This window comes from Rhinolophus ferrumequinum, chromosome 19, assembly GCF_004115265.2.
Source record: "Rhinolophus ferrumequinum isolate MPI-CBG mRhiFer1 chromosome 19, mRhiFer1_v1.p, whole genome shotgun sequence".
NCBI lineage: Eukaryota > Metazoa > Chordata > Mammalia > Chiroptera > Rhinolophidae > Rhinolophus > Rhinolophus ferrumequinum.
Window position 1 is genome coordinate 59,825,501 of NC_046302.1, and position 17,346 is coordinate 59,842,846.

At 40.3% G+C, this 17,346-nt stretch overlaps 1 protein-coding gene across 1 annotated transcript in view; it reads left to right on the forward strand.

Annotated features, from left to right (window-relative positions):
* Positions 1-2,880: 2,880 nt before the first annotated feature.
* ATP9B (ATPase phospholipid transporting 9B (putative)) overlaps positions 2,881-17,346 on the forward strand; it is a 169,036-nt gene continuing 154,570 nt past the window's right edge. The window contains exons 1-3 of the mRNA XM_033087134.1: positions 2,881-3,037; positions 9,406-9,571; positions 15,517-15,690. Of these exons, the coding sequence (XP_032943025.1) occupies positions 2,931-3,037; positions 9,406-9,571; positions 15,517-15,690 (447 nt within the window). The 5' untranslated portion in view covers positions 2,881-2,930. The remainder of the gene's footprint in view (positions 3,038-9,405; positions 9,572-15,516; positions 15,691-17,346) is intronic.

Consider the following 17,346-nt stretch of genomic DNA (forward strand, 5'->3'; position numbering starts at 1 on the left):
GAAGTTCGTACTAGCATCACGGCAAGTATTTTAAGTGCCCTAAGTTATAACCAGCAGTTTGGGAACGTATAGCCCAGGTATAACCTCCCACAGGCAGATACTATGTCTTTGTTATTCTATCCCCACAATACCTGTCCCTCACCTGGGTGCAAAATTGGAATGAATAATCTTTGCTAAACTGAATTAGCAATGCAGAAATGGAGCAATGAGAAGTCAGAATTTGGAAAAGACATGAGTGGGTTTTTTGTTTGTTTGTTTTACCTAAAGTGGGAAGGCTGGCTGCGAAAGAGAAATAGCCAATGGAATTCGTAAAGGGGTAGAGCTGTATGATTTGTCTCAAAGTTATCTCAGAAGGGAAAAATGACAAGCATCTGGTGTAAGAGTGTCAGCTGTTGAGTGACTTGGAGTTGTTATAATTTTAGTTGTTGAGTGGATGAGGAGCTGTGCTACAATGTCAGCTGTTGAGTGTGGTTATCTAGCTGGTGTTACAGTGTCAGCTCATTGAGTGATTGAGGAGTTGTTACAGTGTCAGCTGTTGAGTGACTTTGAGGAGCTGTGTTAGTGTCAGTTGTTGAATGACTGAGTTGTTACAATTTCAGTTGCTGAGTGGGTGAAGATTACAGTGTCAGTTGCTGCAGTGAGTCTGAATAAGTGAAAGGAGTAAAATTCATTTAGCAATTAGCAGATGATTGTGTCTTTTGAGAGCTGTGTGAGTGGAGTGTGAATTCCAAGCCACATAAAAAGCATCTAAGGAGCAAACTGGCAACTAGAAAGTGGTATCAACTACTTAAGAATATTACTTTTTTAATGAGTAAGTTTTTAAATTTAAAGAGTAATACATGAAGATATTTAAACAAGATGAGTTTAGCATCCAGGAGTTCAGGTTGAACACATTGCTTCAACACACATCCCTAATGGATATGTAAATTATGAAAGTAGAAAACAAAAAAGACATAGCAGGGCTTGCAAACAGCAGTTAATGGACCAGAAACACAGAGAGGTGAGTGGGTCCTGTCTGTTGGCTTCCCAGTCTATAAGTAGGTGACGGGAGTGGGAGGTGGGCTTGCTGCAGGGGCTTGGGTTGGGCTGTCATACTTGTGGTGGGATAAACCTACCAAGCACCAAGCATCGCCCACCAACACCCCGTTGCCGACAGCCGCCCAGGTACTTCTGATACTTCTGATAGTCCTTGGTTGGTTGGGGGCAAGCAAGCAGTATGGGGACATACCAAAAGACAGTGATTGTTCTGTGTTAGGAGTGACAGGTGTTCAATGGCCAGCTGCTTCCTAGAATAAGTGGGGGCTGTTGGGGGCTCTTTTCGAGTGCGTGTCCTCAGGAGACTTGACAGCATGGCAAGCAGTGTCTCAAAACAGACCACACTTCTCAAGTTCCCATGAAACGTTATGAAAATGACCAGCAGGGAGGCTTCATGAACACTATTGGACCTTTAGCATATTGGATCTTGGAATATAAAACCTAGTATATAAATATACATGTAAATAGTGTAGAAATCTGACCACATATCTGACCAGGAAGAAAACCTCAAATTTAAAAAATGTTGAGCTCAAGCCCAATTCCTGAGCTATAAATTAATAACAATCTTAAACATACCATCTTGATAGCCAAGTTCAGAACTCTCTGAAGACTTGTTAGACCAGTCTTTGAAGGCAATTTATAGGAATGAAATCTTAGGAAATAATAAAACCCAGGGAAATTTTCTTAAGTATAGGAGAAGTCTGAACATATTTGCATGTATTAGACCGAATGAGGAAGTAGGAATTAAAAATACCAGAAACTCAAAGTAGGGCCGAGCGAGGACTATGCAAGAATTAGCCTCGGAGGTTGGGTCACCCTCTGAGGTCGGGGTTAGGAAGAGGATGCACTGACAAGGCAGGGAAATGTGAGGGGGGAGGAAGGACTCGGCCCCTGGGTGGGATCTCAGGAGACGTGACGGGGTTGGTGGCCCGAGGAAGGAGGAAGATGAGAGCTATCTGATACAACTGTAAAAGATGAAATAAATGCCTCTGTGCGGCAGCGTAGCGGGGCTACCGCGGCACACGGCACAACCTGGGGGCGAGGTCACGGCTTTCTGGGCACTTTCGGGGCGCCCGGAGGGGCGGCTGTCTTCAGCCCAGCACGCGCAGGGCTCCGCGCTCCGGGGCGCTGTGCGGGAGGCCGTCGGTTCCCCCCACACAGCTCCCCACCTGCCCGCGGGCGCCGGCACCCTGACCGTGCCGGTGACGGCGGCCGCAGGCGCGCGCGGCAGCCCCAGCGCAGTGCGGCGGAGCGGGGGTCGTGCTGCGGGAACGGGGCTGCGGGAACGGGGCTGCGGGAGACGCGGCTGCGGGATCCCCGCCGTATAAAAGCGCGGAGCAGGCGCCACGTGGCTCCGCCTTCCGCTCGGCCTCCACCGCTCGTGGGGAGAGGGCGGAGGGCGAAACGGGAAACCGCCCCGAGAAGGCGCGCGCGGCCGAGAGAGGCCACGCCAGCTCCCGACACGCGGAGAAGCGCCGGGCGCGCGCCAGGAGACCCACAGCGCATGCGCATCCGGCCCAACGCCCAGGCGGCTGCTCCAGACCACGCCTCGGCTCGCGGCCTTGCCGAGGTGACGTCATCATGCCAGGACGCGCTGGGGGCGGGGCCTCGGATCGCCACCGCCAACCGCTCGCGCCCTCGCCGCGCGGTGACGTCACCGGACCCCCGACGGCGGGGGCGGGGTCTGGGTAGCCTCCGCCTCCAGCTCACGCCTGCGCCGCGCGGAATCGTCATCGAACCCCGACGCGTAGTGACGCCATCAGGCCCGGACTCGGCGGGTGGAGGGAAACGGCGCGCGAGCGGCGCCTCAGCCGGGTTGGGGCTGAGGGGAGAGGGCGGGGTAAAAGGGTGAATTGAGGGGGATCAGGGAGGGGAGGAGAGGTGGTGGCCGGAACATGGCGGACCGGATCCCTCTGTACCCGGTGCGCAGCGCGGCCGCGGCCAACCGCAAACGCGCGGCCTACTACAGCGCAGCGGGGCCCGGGGCCGAGCGGCCCAGCAGGTAACGACGGCCCGCCCCTCCTCCCGTCCCGGTGCCCCCCCTTCCGCGCTCTGCCCAGGTGTGCTCCGCCCACGTGGGCCCCGCCCCCAGAGCCCGGCCGGCGCCGCTCGGTGTGCTTGCGCGCCGTACGCCTAGACTTGGGGGGGCATTCACCCTATGGGAGAAGCTTTGGGGTTGCAGTGTCAAGGGCCAGGCGGGCAGCCGCCCGCGCCCTCAGCTCTGCCCTCCTGGTGTGCCCTGGCCGCCAGGCTCAAATGGAGAGGTGACTGCATCTGATGCGGGGGTGCTGATCTCAAGATGCGCGGGAGAAGTCCAGAGTGCACTGACCACCCCCAGATAATTAGTGTCGGAAGCTTACGGTTACCGCATACATTGTGACGATAACGGATACAACTTTTACTTAGAATTAAAAATGCGTACCTCATGGAGAATCACTTATTTTCACTAATGTGAAGAGCAAGTGAAGACATTTCAGTTTGTTTACTAAGTACACTTCTTAAGCATGTATTTACAACGTATTTTTTTTTACAAGAATTTTTTTTTTAGGAATGGGAGACAGAGATTCAGAAAGGTTAAATTGGTTAACGGGACCACAGTTAGTTAGTGGTAGAATTAAGTACAGTCCTTTGATTTCAAATGAAGTCTCATACCTTAGTTGGTTTTAGTTTTTTAACTTCTTTCTCACCCAAAGAGAAGAATACTACATTTTATAAATGGTGGAGTAATTAGAAACAAAGTTACAAAATGGGAAAATACTGCCTTTTGTAATTAACAAAATTTTATTCCTGAGGAATTGTAGAAGCAATTAATTTTTAATACATAGAGTAAAAAACTACAGATTTCAATAGCCAGGTGCTTCAGATGTGAGTTTTAGAATATTTTTGGTTTGGGCTATTTGAGAAGCATACAGTGAGAGGAGTACATATTTCATTGTTATAGAGCTGAATTGAATCTTGGTTACTTAACTAGCTGTTTGATCTTAGGCTACTTATTTAAACTATGAGCACTAATTTCCTTGGCTGTAAATGAGGGGTAATATTTTTTCTTACAGGATTGTTGAGGATTACAGGAGAACCTAGTAAGATAACACAGGAGTACGTTGTAAGGTACTTCTGGATTCTCCAGAAGTACCATTTCTCCTTTCCTCGTTATTATAATACCTATATGGATAATTGTTTTAGTAATAATCCTAAGTGGTTGATTTTAGGAGATAATTATTTAGAAAAATGCTACCTATTTCACTATAGGTTTCCGTAACAGTTTGAGTCTGTCAGTTTTTGCTTCATATTTTGAGGCTCTCAGTATGTGCACATTTAGGATTCTTATGTCCTCCGGTTGGGTTTCTTTTATTGTTAGATAAAGTTCCTGTTTGTCTCTGCTAATTTTCTTTGCTTGACATCTACTTTATTAGATATTATTGTAGCCATTCCGGCTTTTTGTAGATTATTATTTGCATGGTGTTAGCTTTGAATCTATGTTGTTGAATTTACAGTGAGTTTTCTATTAGATCGTGTTTTTCCATTATGCACTCTATCAATCTCTGTCTTTTGATCGCTGTATTTAAGCCATTTACAGTTAAGGTAATTATTCTTTAGAGCTTAAGTGTGCCATTTTATTATATTATTTTCTGTGTTTTTCTTTTTTTCTTTTTTTCCTATTCTCATCCTCTGTTTCTCTTCTTGGCTTCCTTTGGGTTACTTGAACTTTTGTGTAGTTTTATAGTGTTTGCTCCAGGTATTGCAATATGCCTCTGAGATCACCATGGTGTATTGGTATTGTTATTTTACTTTGTGGAGTGAAGTGTGGAAACCTTCCATTTTGGTCCCTTTACCCACCTTCTTCCCCCCACACTTTAAAATCATGTCCTGAGTATCAGATGGTGTTATAAACTTTTGTTTAAATCATTGAATGTGATTTATAAAACTCATGATAAAGATAGTCTATTGTATGTACCCGAATTTTTGCTCTTTCTGTTATTCTTCCTTCCTTCCCGATGTTCCAGGATTCTCTCTTTTTTCATTTCCTTTCTGTTTGAACAACTTCCTATAGCCAATCTTGAAATTTCTTTGTCTTTAAATGTCATTATTTCTCTTTTCATCCAGAAGGATAGTTCTATTGGGCATAGTATTCCTGGTTGACAATTCTTTCCTTGGCTCTTAGAAACTCTTGTTTCACTCTCTTCCAGCGTTCATGGTTTCTGATTAGAAATCTGTTGTCATTGGAATTGGTGTTCCATAAGTAATGTGTCATCTTTTTCTCTGGCTGCTTTCTTTGTCTCTAGTTTTCAGAAGTTTAATTATGATGTATTTTGGTGTGGATTTCTTTAGGTTTATGTTGTTTGGCATTCACTAAGCTTGAACCTGTTGGTTTTATTTCACCAAGTTTAGGGAGTTTTTAGCTGTTGTTTCTTCAAGAACTCTTTCCTTTTTGCTCTTTCTCTTCTCCTTCCAGGACTCCAGTGCTACAAAAGTTGAATCTATTGTTAGTATTACATACCATGTTTCCCTGAAAATAAGACCTACCGTGAAATAAGCCCAGCTAAGATCATTAGCCAGATGGATGCATTTAGTACGTTATGACGATGTTCCAGAAGAAGATGACATGACTGTATTTGAATAAATGTGGATTCTTGTACATGAAAAAATAAGACATCCCCTGAAAATACGCCCTAATACGTCTTTTGGAGCAAAAATTAATATAAAACTCCGTCTTATTTTGGGGGAAACATGGTAATTCCTTTGGGCTCTTTTTTTTTCAGTCTCATTTCTTTGTATAGATTGTATAAATTCTATTGATTTTATCCTCAAGTTCCTTAATTCTGTCCTCTGCCATCTGCACTCTACTGTTGATTCCACCCATCGGTATTTTATTTTTATTATTGTATTTTTTGTTGTATTTGTTATTGTATTTTTTATTTTTATGTAAGTTCTGTTTGTTTCAAGAGAATTTGTAATTTATCATTGAAGCATTTTTATGCTTTGTGCTTAAGATGCTATAACGTCATTCCAGTATCTGAGTTAGTCTTAGTTTTGGTGTCAGTTAATTGTCTTTCCTGATTCACATTGTGAGTGTTTCTGGTTCTTGGTATGACTGATGGTTTTCAGTTGTATGCTGAGCATCTTGTCTATTATGTAGGAGGATGTGAGTCCTATTTATATCTTTCTAGCGGGAGTCTTTGTCGTCGAAGAACATACTTGGTGTGATGTCATTTATTTTAAGTTTGGTGCAGTTTGTTTGTGACCGAGGATGTGGTCTATATTGGTAAGAATTCCAAGGCCCTTGAAAAGAAAGTCCTTGAAAAGAAAGTATATTTTTTTGTATTATTGGGTGAATGTTTATTAGATCCTGTTGATTAACGGTATTGGATTCTTCTATCTTGCTGGTTTACTGTCTAGTTCTTCTATCAGTTGTTGAGAGTGGGTTGTTAAAGTCTCTAATCATAGCTTTGTCTTCTTTTAGTTTATCAGTTTTTGTTCCACATGTTTTGCAGGTCTGTCATTTGGTGCATACATGTTTGGGATTGCTTTGTGTTCTTGATGGAGTGACACTTTTATCATCATCTAATTTCCCTGTCTGTCTCTTGTAATTTTTTTGCTCTGAAGCTTTTTCTGGCATAACCACTCCTGCCTTCTTTCAATTAATGTTTTGCCTGGCATATAATTTTCCATCCTCGTCCTTTTTTTTTTTTATTGCGGAATATTGGGGGACAGTGTTGTTTCTCCAGGGCCCATCAGCTCCAAGTCGTTGTCCTTCAATCTAGTTGTGGAGGGCGCAGCTCAGCTCCAAGTGCAGTTGCCGTTTTCAATCTTTAGTTGCAGGGGCACAGCCCACCATCCCATGCGGGAATTTAACTGGCAACCTTGTAGAGATCTTGCGCTCTTACCAACTGAGCCATCCGGCCGCCCTCCTCCATCCTCTTACTTTTGAGCTGCTTGTATTTGAACTGAGTTTCTTGTAGTTGGCATATGGTTAGTTTCTATTTTTTATCCACTCTACCCATCTTGGTAGAGGCAACACAAATCTTTTTTTAATGGTAGTTTTCTTATTCTGAGTGACCATACACAAATTTCTTTGAATCATAAACATTTTTATAGCTATGATGAGGATCAAAAAATATTTAACTAGTTGTAAATATGAAACTTCCTTTGCTGTGATGGTTTACAGTTGAAAAGCTATTCTGAAGTGCGTAGTGACTCTTAAGGCAGCATTTATTAGGGTGCCCAGGCCCAGGGTTCCATGGACTCAGAGACATATTCTTAAGGTCTACAGAATTTCCTTTAAAGGGTCTCTATGTAGTTCTCTCAAGTTTCCAAAATTGTTTAGGCCTGCCGGAATAGAGAACATTTTCCTGAGCTTGCTGCAGCTAACAGTGTGCTCAGGGATGGAGCTGGTGGTCGGGAACATCAGAGGATTAGGCCGCTGACCTGTGCTGACGGGCCCGTGTGCCTTTGAATCTCAGGATCAGCATGGACATATCGTTAGATACTGTACCATTAACTCGAGAGCTTGTCTTAGTTTATGTACAGCGTCCATGTAAGTTCTTATTTCAAGAAATTGCTTTGTAGGTTTCTTACAGAACACGTTAGAAGAGGAGTCGGTAGCTCCAAGGTTATTGTGTATACCGTTCACATGGGAGCTCCCTTTCAGTGGGAGGGGCTGACTCACCCTCGACCTTGTTGTTTTAGCTACTAAGGTCAAAGCATGCTTCTCAGGCAGTTGCTTTATTTATTTGTTACCTGTTTAGCTCCTCTGCTGCCGTAGGAGGGAAAGTCCCACTGTCTCCGGTAGTTCATATGGTTTTGCTACTTATTAATGACTCAGTGACACAACTGAACTTGGAAGCTGTATTTCATGAAGGAAATACCCACTTTTTTACAGCACTTTTTTTATTATTATTATTTTTTACAGCACTATTTTTATTATTATTATTTTTTTATTATAAATATTTTTATTATTTTATTATTATTACAGCGGGCAAAGGGGGAAATGTTTATTTTTCTTAATGAAGACTGAAGCATTAGGCATATTTTAAATGTCTTTCTCCCTTCAGTATCAGTTGAGTTCTCAGAAATGTTTCTCATCAAAATGGAAATACTAAGGCTGTTAGATACTTAAGATAAAAATTTGAGTTTAAGCTAGTTATTGTATTGATTTACTTTTACTTAGATACATGTAAATTACGTACCTTCTCGTACTTGAGTGTTTTGTTGAAAATTCCTAATTTTTTTTAAACCTTTGGCAGCAGTTAAGATAGCTGTCTTCGTTTCTTATGTGGCAGTACTCTTGGGTTTGGTATCATTCCTTCTGTCGTCTTTGTTCACATTGTTTTTACTCATTTTTAAAATGTTTCGAGAATTATACTTAATTGCTGGAAACGTTGATTTTTCTTGAGTGACAAACCAATTAAGTGTATATGACACCAGGCAACAAAGACACTTAAGATTTTCTGCTTAGCCTGTCTCTGAAAAAAATCCATTATTCATCATCTTATTGTTTTTAAATACTGAGGAAAAATCTTCAAAACAATAGGAAATTCACTTTGGAAATGGAATAAATTGCTTGCCAGTTCAAAGGCTCCATTTCTGAAGTCGAGGTTACTAAACGTGATGTTGCTTATCTCCATTATCTTTCAGACTCATTGTACTGCTTTTCTAGCATTAAAGCTGATGAGATTTTGACTTTGCAATGTATGTCACTGAAAGAACTTAGTGGAAAAGACTGAAAAATCTCATTTTGTATACTATATTACTATATGTGTGTGTGATGTTTTGAATTTTAATTGCATTTTGTATAAATGTTCATTTTCTAGTTGACTCTTTTTATAAAGAAGTGATGTGATGCAGAGAATAAGAAAAAAGGAATTTTTAAGAGGAAACATGAATTCTGTTTTAGGCCTGGTCACTGATCATGTTTGTCCCCATCATCGGAAATGACTTGTCACCTGTTATAGGGCAGTTCTGTGATGGTACGGAAAGTAACTGGAGTACTTTGTAAAGGATCACACGGAGACACGCAAACGAATACCGTTTTCATTGATGGAGTAAGGTGTTCAAAAGAGGTGAAAATAAGGCACTGCTACTTCTCCTGACATACTTAGTTTCTCCAAAAGGCCTTCTGCCTTATTATTTTTAGTGACAGTATGATATTCGATCACGTATTTAACCAAGTCTAATCCTTTTCCCATGCTTTTTGAGTGCGCTTTTAAACAGCGCGACACAGTAATGGTCATCTTTGTAGATAATCTTGTATACATTTTTAATTTTTCTGGAATAGTCAGAAAATGTGGTTCAAGTTTACTTACATTACCAAACAAGGCTTTTGGTGTGGATTCACAGATGATCCTCTGCTCTGTTCTCACCTTTAACCAGGTACCAGCTGGAAGATGAGTCTGCCCATTTGGATGAAATGCCACTGATGATGTCTGAAGAAGGCTTTGAGAATGATGAAAGCGATTACCACTCATTACCACGGGCGAGGATCACGCAGAGAACACGGGGGCTGGAGTGGTTTGTCTGCGGAGGGTGGAGTTCCTCTGTTCCAGGTCTGTCATCCAGGTGTGGCCCGACGCTGCCACTGAGCTTCTGTAGTTATGTTACTTACAAGCTTAGCCGCATACATTGATGTTTATGTCAAACTAAAGAAGATAATCTCAATGATACATGAGACTATTAATAACACTAGGCAAAACCAAGCAGTGCTAATCTGAAAGGGTTGGAAAACCAAAGTGACTTTTTTGTGAGACATTTTAGAGTGTTTAAAAGATGGAGAAAATTTGTGATTTGTAATTAATGCGTGGTAAAATTAGTTTCTGGCCCCCCGTATCGGCATTTATTATAAACTGTGTTCCTTTCTTTTCCATCTTCAATTGTACTCTTATCATAAAAGATAGCTATGGACCTGTAAAACGCAACTTAATTACATTGTAGCTCTGTATATTACGTGACTTTCATATTTGGCATGGAATATTTGAAATAAGTTCACTGGTGGTTGAGACAGACTGATGTTGTATGTGATGTATTAAATCTGTATCTTTCACCTGTGACTTGAGAATTTGGCATTGAAAGCACACAGTATGTCTAGGACACTTTGCCACTGACTACTTGCCAACCTGCAGGGACAGGCAGGACAAGATGGGCAGCTGACCAGTGCCTCAGGACTTGAGCAGAGCATGTCAAATAAGTTACCCGCTTTTGCAGTCTTTCTGCTGTCCAAGGTTTGTAGTCAGTTCCTTTGTTACGATCATGAGCTTACATCCCTTTGTCCATTAAAAGGAAACGTTAAATAATTGTAGAAAAATATCTTGTTCACTATCCTTCTCATTATTCCACTATACATTGGCCAAAAGATGTTTTTCATAACTGTTTTGACCTCGTGGTTAGCTCATAAAGTGGTGTTCAGACTGTACCCCGGACACTCCCAGGGATTCTGAGGAATCCCTTGGGGATAGACAGTGTGGGACCCGGTTGTGACGTGAGCAGTGGTTTAGGCTTGTCACCCCTTTTCAGCTTCCAATCAGTGTGGTCTCTGTCTTATCTTGTATATTGTAAGCTTTTCACATGAAGGAGGGATTTCATGGCTAAACAGCATTTTAGAAATCACTGACTTGTGATGCTAATTTAATAATAAGTGTCTGTGGCTTTTTAAAAGAGGGTTTCTAGGTAACTGGCAGTGTTCTTGGATGTTCTTGGGGTGTTCTTTCTGAGTACATACTCAATTTTAGGGTGAATTTCTTCAATAGACACAGACCGTGCCAGATCTTTTTGTTCTGTTGTTCTGGTGCTGCTTAGTGCTTTTCAAGTGCTAATGGTCTGAGGCCCTGTAAGGATGTCACCTTTTATATTACTCACATCAGTGATTTGTCTTCTTCTTTCTCCGTTTTCTTCATTGATCTTGATAGGAAATTGTCCAGTTTCACTCTTCAAACTTTTGGTGCCATCTTCGCTTTTGAAATTTAAACTCTTGTCTTGAAATAAATTCACTTTTATCTGAATAAATTCCAACTCACAGAAAAGTTGCAAGAATAGTATAGAGAATCATATATGCCCTTACCCAGATTCACTTAATTTTAATGTTTTGCCACATTTTTATCATTCTCTTTATATCTTACCAATATTTGAGTCTTTTCAGACTCGATTGCTTACTTCATACCCCTTTGCATGTTAGTGCTTCAGTGTGTATTTCTCAGGAAAAGGGTGCTTTCCTGCATAACCATCATAGAGTTACCAGCATCAGGACACTTAACGTTGGTGCCATGCTTCTCACCTGCTCCAGGTCCAGATTTCACTTCCACCTGTTGTCCCGTCATGTCCTCGTAGCCCCTTTGCTCTGGTGCTGCTTGTGGGTTCAGAGTCGGGGGGCGTTCAGGGGGCAAGCCTGTGGCGTCTCCTTTTTACCTGGACTCTTTCCTAGCGGTTACTTTGTCTTTCATCCCATTGACGTGTTTTGAGGGCAATGGACTTTGTATTTTATAGTGTTTCCGGTGTTAGTTTGTGTGATGTTCCTTGGATTGGATTCGGTGACACCCTCTGGGAAATAGAGTCTGAGTGACATTCTCCTAGGTGTCTGCTGCCTGCCTCACTGACTTCCCGCCTTCTTTTAGTTCCTCTCATACTTTCTTTGGGTTTAATTTGGTGTTCTTTTTTCTAGCTTCCTGACAGGAATTCTCAGATCACCAGTATTGTACTCTTTTCCTTTTAAAAATAGATGCATTTAAGTTTGAGACATGATATTTTGATTTTTACTCAGTTCAGATTACTTTCTAATTCCTTTGTCATTTCTACTTTAGTCCACCTTCAATTTAGAACTATGCTGCTTAATCTCCAATAGTTGAAAAAGACAATTTTCCTAGTTGTCTTTTTGTAATTGATTTTTATCTTATAATTGCACTTTGGCCAAAGAGCATACTTTTAACTCTTTAAATTTCAGTCTTTGTAATGTGTTGAGACTTGCTTTATGATTCATCTATATGGACAACATTAGTAAGTTTACTCTGTGTATTTGAAAATGATTTGTAGTTTTGGTTGTTGAGTGTGTTGCTCTGTATGTCAGTGAGTCATACTTGTTAATTGTCCATTTGCAATCTTTGTGTGTATATCAGAGTTTGCATTTTGTTGGTTACTGAAAGACTTGATAATCGCCAGACATCATGTGGATGTGTCTGCTTCTTTAAATTATGTCAGTTTTTGCTTTATATATTTTAGAGTCTGTTATTAGATGATGCAAATTTAGGATGATTAGCTTCCTATTGGGTTGGCCTTTTATTGTCATTTGATGTCTATCTTATCTCTAATAATATTTTTTCTGTATAGGCTTATGATGTCCAAATTCACTAACACGAGACCAGCTTTCTTTGATTAGTGCTTGCATGGTATATCATTTTCATCCTTTTATTTTTAAGAACTGTTGTTTGAATAATTATAGAGTCACAAGACATTGCAAAAATAGTTCCGATCCTTCACCCAGTTGCCCCCAGTGGTTACCTTTAAATAACTGTAATATCCTATCAGACCAGGAGGCTGACGTTGGTTTGAAGTGTTTTGTAGTTTACCTTCGTTTTATCACGTGTAGATTTGCGGAACCACCACTGTCATTGAGGTACAGAACTGTCCTGCGCCACAAGGATCTCCTTTATGTTGCTTTTTTGTCGTCACGTTCTCTCTCCCCTCCCGGCTGCTGACCCTGGCACCCACTAATCAGGTCCTAGCTCTGTATTTTAATTTAGAGAGTGCTACGTAACTGAAACCATTTAATACATGATTGTTTGATATTGGCCTATTTCATTGAACAGTGCCCTTGAGATCCATTCAAGTTGTTGTATCAGTAGTTTGTTCCTTTTTATTGCCGGCTGATATTCCTGGTGTGGAGGAAAGTTACTATTTGCCTGTTGCAAGATGTTTAGGTGATTTCCAGATTTGGATGTCACCAGTGAAGCTGCTGTGTACCATGGTGTATAGGTCTCTTGTGGGGACATGCTTTCATTTCTCTGGGATCGGTGCCAGCACAGTTGCTGGTTGTATAAGTATATGTTTAGATTTAAAGAACTTCTGAGCTAGACCCCAGAGTGGCTGTACCCGTTTACATTCCCACCAGGAGTGTGTGAGAGCCAGCATCTCCTCATTCTTGTCAGAATTTTTTACTGGACCTGTTGTTAGTAATATAGTATGTGCAGTCATGGCTTGCTGTGGTCTTAATTGGTCATTTCCAAAAGACTCACAAGGTTAAACATCTTATTTGCCACTCATGTGTCTTCTTCAGTAAATGTCTCTTCACGTCCATTCCAGTTTTTAATTGGATTGTTTGTTTTTCTCTGTTGAATTTTGAAAACTATATATAGTTTTGCCTTTGAGTCTTCTGTCAGGCAGGTAGTTTGCAAGTATTTTCTTCCTTTCATCCTCTCAAAGGGTTTTTCACAATCTTAGGTTTTTAGTCTTGATAAAGTCCACTTAATTGCTTTTTGAGGATTATGCCTTTGGTATTTTACAGGACTATGTTTTTACCAAATGGAACATAGGCATATTTTGGATTTCATTGGCAACGTATTCCTTTTCTTAAGGAAAATATTAAGAATACATTTGAAAATGTAGATGTTAGCAGCAAAAGCAGGCATTTTGGGGGGACGTTAAAATAGCTCAAATATACTAGACGTGTATAAGGTCTTAATAAATTCTGATCCTATGGAAAAGCCAGCTGAAAACCGCCGTGGCAGGCTTTATCGGCTGGATGGCCCTGAGGAATGTCTCTGGCAAATGGAATGAGAAGTGACCTGAGATAGCGTCTCACTCTTCCTGTTCAGGAGGCATCTCCTACACAGAGAAGTGGTTATGAAATTAAAAGCTTCACCTTATAGAACAAATTGTACAGTTAGCAACTTAGATTGGTCTTTCTTTCCTTACAAATCTTCAGTTTTGAATGTTTGCTGCTTTTTAATATCCTAGATACCATGCATTATAAACTTTGGTGTCACTACCATTATTAAATGATCGAGAAGATACATAAAATTATGTAGTTTAATCATAAGAAGGAAGTATTGGTGAATATTGCAATGACGGTAGATAGCATAATTAGTGAGTTGTAACTGTTTCAGTGTATCTCTGTTTGTGGGTTCTGTAAATAGAGTGTGGAGTAGTAAGGCTTACTTTAAAATTCTTCAGGGACGCAGTAGGCTTTCATTTCTTCTGGTTTAAGAACTGCTTTCTCATTTGGAAAAATTCCAACTCTGACACATGTAAACCTTTTTCTGTAGTCTGTCTTCTGAAACTCTGAATGTCCTTCTGGTACATGTCGTTATGTGTCGTTCTCTGGTGAGGGTGGGGGTGTCTTTCACATGAGATGTGCATTTCACTCTTATCAAAAACTCCTCTGTCCCTAGGAAGTCGGAGCTCCACATGGCATTTGCATGTGAAGGGGGCATGTGGAATGAGTGCTGGGGTTAGCGCTGGTTCTAAGTGGCCTCTGCATGTTCACTTAATCTGCAGCCCATTTTTGGTGCAGAAGCATGGGAAATGCTGATTCTTTTTTTTTTTGTTTATTTTGAATTATAGTTTATTGAGGTGACAAGTGTTAGTAAAGTTACATACATAGGTTTCAGGCATACATTCTGTAATACATCATCTATATATCACATGGTCGTGATGCAAGAGCCATGAATTGTTGGTGAATAGTTATGGTCGTCTAACTTTTTCACGCAGCCTTTTCAGCATTTCCAAATAGTAAACTTGGCTAACTGTCCAGTTGGTACAAATTCATAATGAATAATCCCTCTGATATCAAAAAAGTTTAGCAACATCATTGCAACAAGTTTGTGAACTTACTTGTCACACTTTGTATGTTAAGAAAAGTTATCCCACTGGAAACTTTCTGCTCTCCACCCAGAAATAATGGTTTGGAAGTCCAGGAAGGGGGAGCATTTGTGCTGTTGGGACCCTGACACGACTGAAGCAAGCACGGATTTCAGATTAAACTATGTATCGCACCTATGAAGACAGCAATAAGGAAATACAGCCAAGCTTTTGTTATCATTAGACCATCCCATTGGACAGTAGTGTCCTTTTAATAAACTGAATTGAGCCATACATTTTAATTTTATATTAATGCTACTAGAAAAGTCATCTCTTAAGAGAGGAAAAAAGTGATTGCATTAGAGAAAGAGGCGGTCACATCAAATCACAGTGTATGTTGAGAATTACCAGTAACAGAGTGACCCTTTTCTCAGTATATGAAGCATTGACTGGCTTTATTTTTGCCAAGAAGAGGCTCTAAACAGGGAAGATTAATTTCCCTGAGGTTCTAGAAGTCATTACACAGTTACACAAGTCTCTCTCAGTATCCTATGTCAAATTTGAATTAGTGTAACTGACCAATTTTAAGAAAACTACGGATTCACGTTAGATAACGCTATTGGTTTCTGGTAAATACGGAAGCAGTCATTGTTGGCTATAAGTATGTAGAATTCATTTAAAAACTAAACCAGGAGCACACAGTATGTATCTTTTGTTTCATGCAGTTGCTGTGATTGGCTGATAAATGTTTGCCAGAGAAAGAGAGAGCTGAGAGCTCGTACAGTGTGGCTTGGACATCCTGAGAAGTGTGAAGAAAAACATCCCAGAAATTCCATCAAAAATCAAAAATACAATGTGTTTACCTTTATACCTGGGGTAAGACTGTTACATTCTTGAAAATGGTTGCATAGCAGAGATTGCTAACTTCCTTTGATTTCATTGTTGTTGTTTTTTCAATTTTTAGTTTTATCCTTGTTAATTGTGTCATAACCAAATCAACGTCCTTTTGCTTTTGAATCATCCGTGTTTCAAATTGTTGTAAAATAATTCATACGCATTTTAATAGGTATGTCAGATTTCATACCTATTAAGACATTCTATTGAAGAAAATTTACAGTTTATTGCCTTCAATTCTAGATAAACATCATATTTATATTATTGTATGCATAATAAAGTAAAGCTAAGTAGAGGTATCAGAAAATAAGTCATACATTTTGTTTGGCTGAGAATTTGTGTGGAGGGAAAAATGGAAAGAAATGTTTAAAGCCTGCCAAGGAACTTCACAATTAAAATAAAATAATTTTGTTTTACACAAGCATAACTCAGTAACAAAATATGTCTTAGCATTTATAGCTGTCTTTCCTATTTCACGTTATAAATTTCACACCTTGTTGTATCATTAGTTATCTTTAGGTATTGTCCTAATTTTAAATACTGAGGTTTAAATATTGTATTACTTTTTTTGGTGCTAGTGGTATATCTGGCTAAAATTACAAAACTAAGTTTATATGCATTTAGAATAGTTGGATAATTTTTGCTTTTTGTGCATCATTCCCTATTTTAATGACAGATTTATCTTCCTGAAGGTAAAAGAAGCTGGTACTGATTATATTTCTATATCAAAGTTTTTGATATGTTCTAGGATTAGCTCTATTTTGCAAGAAAAATCTCTTGATTATGTGACATGGGATCTGCTGTATCTTTCATGTTTTCATTTAAATAATCATGCCGACTTTATATTGGGCATTGATTGCCTCCCACCTCCCACCCATCCCGTTCTGCCAGTGGTTGGCAAGGGCTTGCTGTGAATATGATCCTTTATTAAAACACACAAAACCAATGGCTCCAGTGAAAAGACTGGTCTTTTGTTGGGATGATAAAATGTAAACTGTTACAGGCAGCTAACTATTCTCATGTTTATTGAATGAAGCTATTGTTTTCTTTTTAGGTTTAAATTATTAAATACTCACAGATTGGCTAAGCATTGCACGTTTTCCTAAAGGTCGCTGAGTTCGTTCAGTAGACAGTATTGATTAGAGTGGGTGGTTGAAACCCAGCAGTGCAGCCTACCTTTGATCAGTGAATTCCCACGGCCTGCCAGCCTGGGCTGTATCCTGAAAATACCTGCTGATGTGTCTCCACAGCTATTACCATGTGAATGATGGTTTTTCTTAGATTGGCTCTTAAATTAGTCTTTTCATCTAAAATGTAGTATTTGAGAAACATTTGGTAATTGCACAGTAGGATTTCTATGCCATTGTTAGCACGAATGGCAATTTCTGAATTGCTAATAGATATAATTTATGCTAACTGAGATTTTTCAGAAATCACTGAGGAGAAAGAGAGCTTTTTCTCCTGCTGAGATTAATTTATGAAATGATTCAAAATGTTTTTAGAGAGCAATTGCACGATTATGAATATAAACGTGTTATCAGTGTAACCGGTTTTCCAGTCACACATACATGACTGTATGATGAGGCAGATAACTTCATTCTGTAAAAGCTGTGGTTCCGGACTCTTTAAATCGACAAT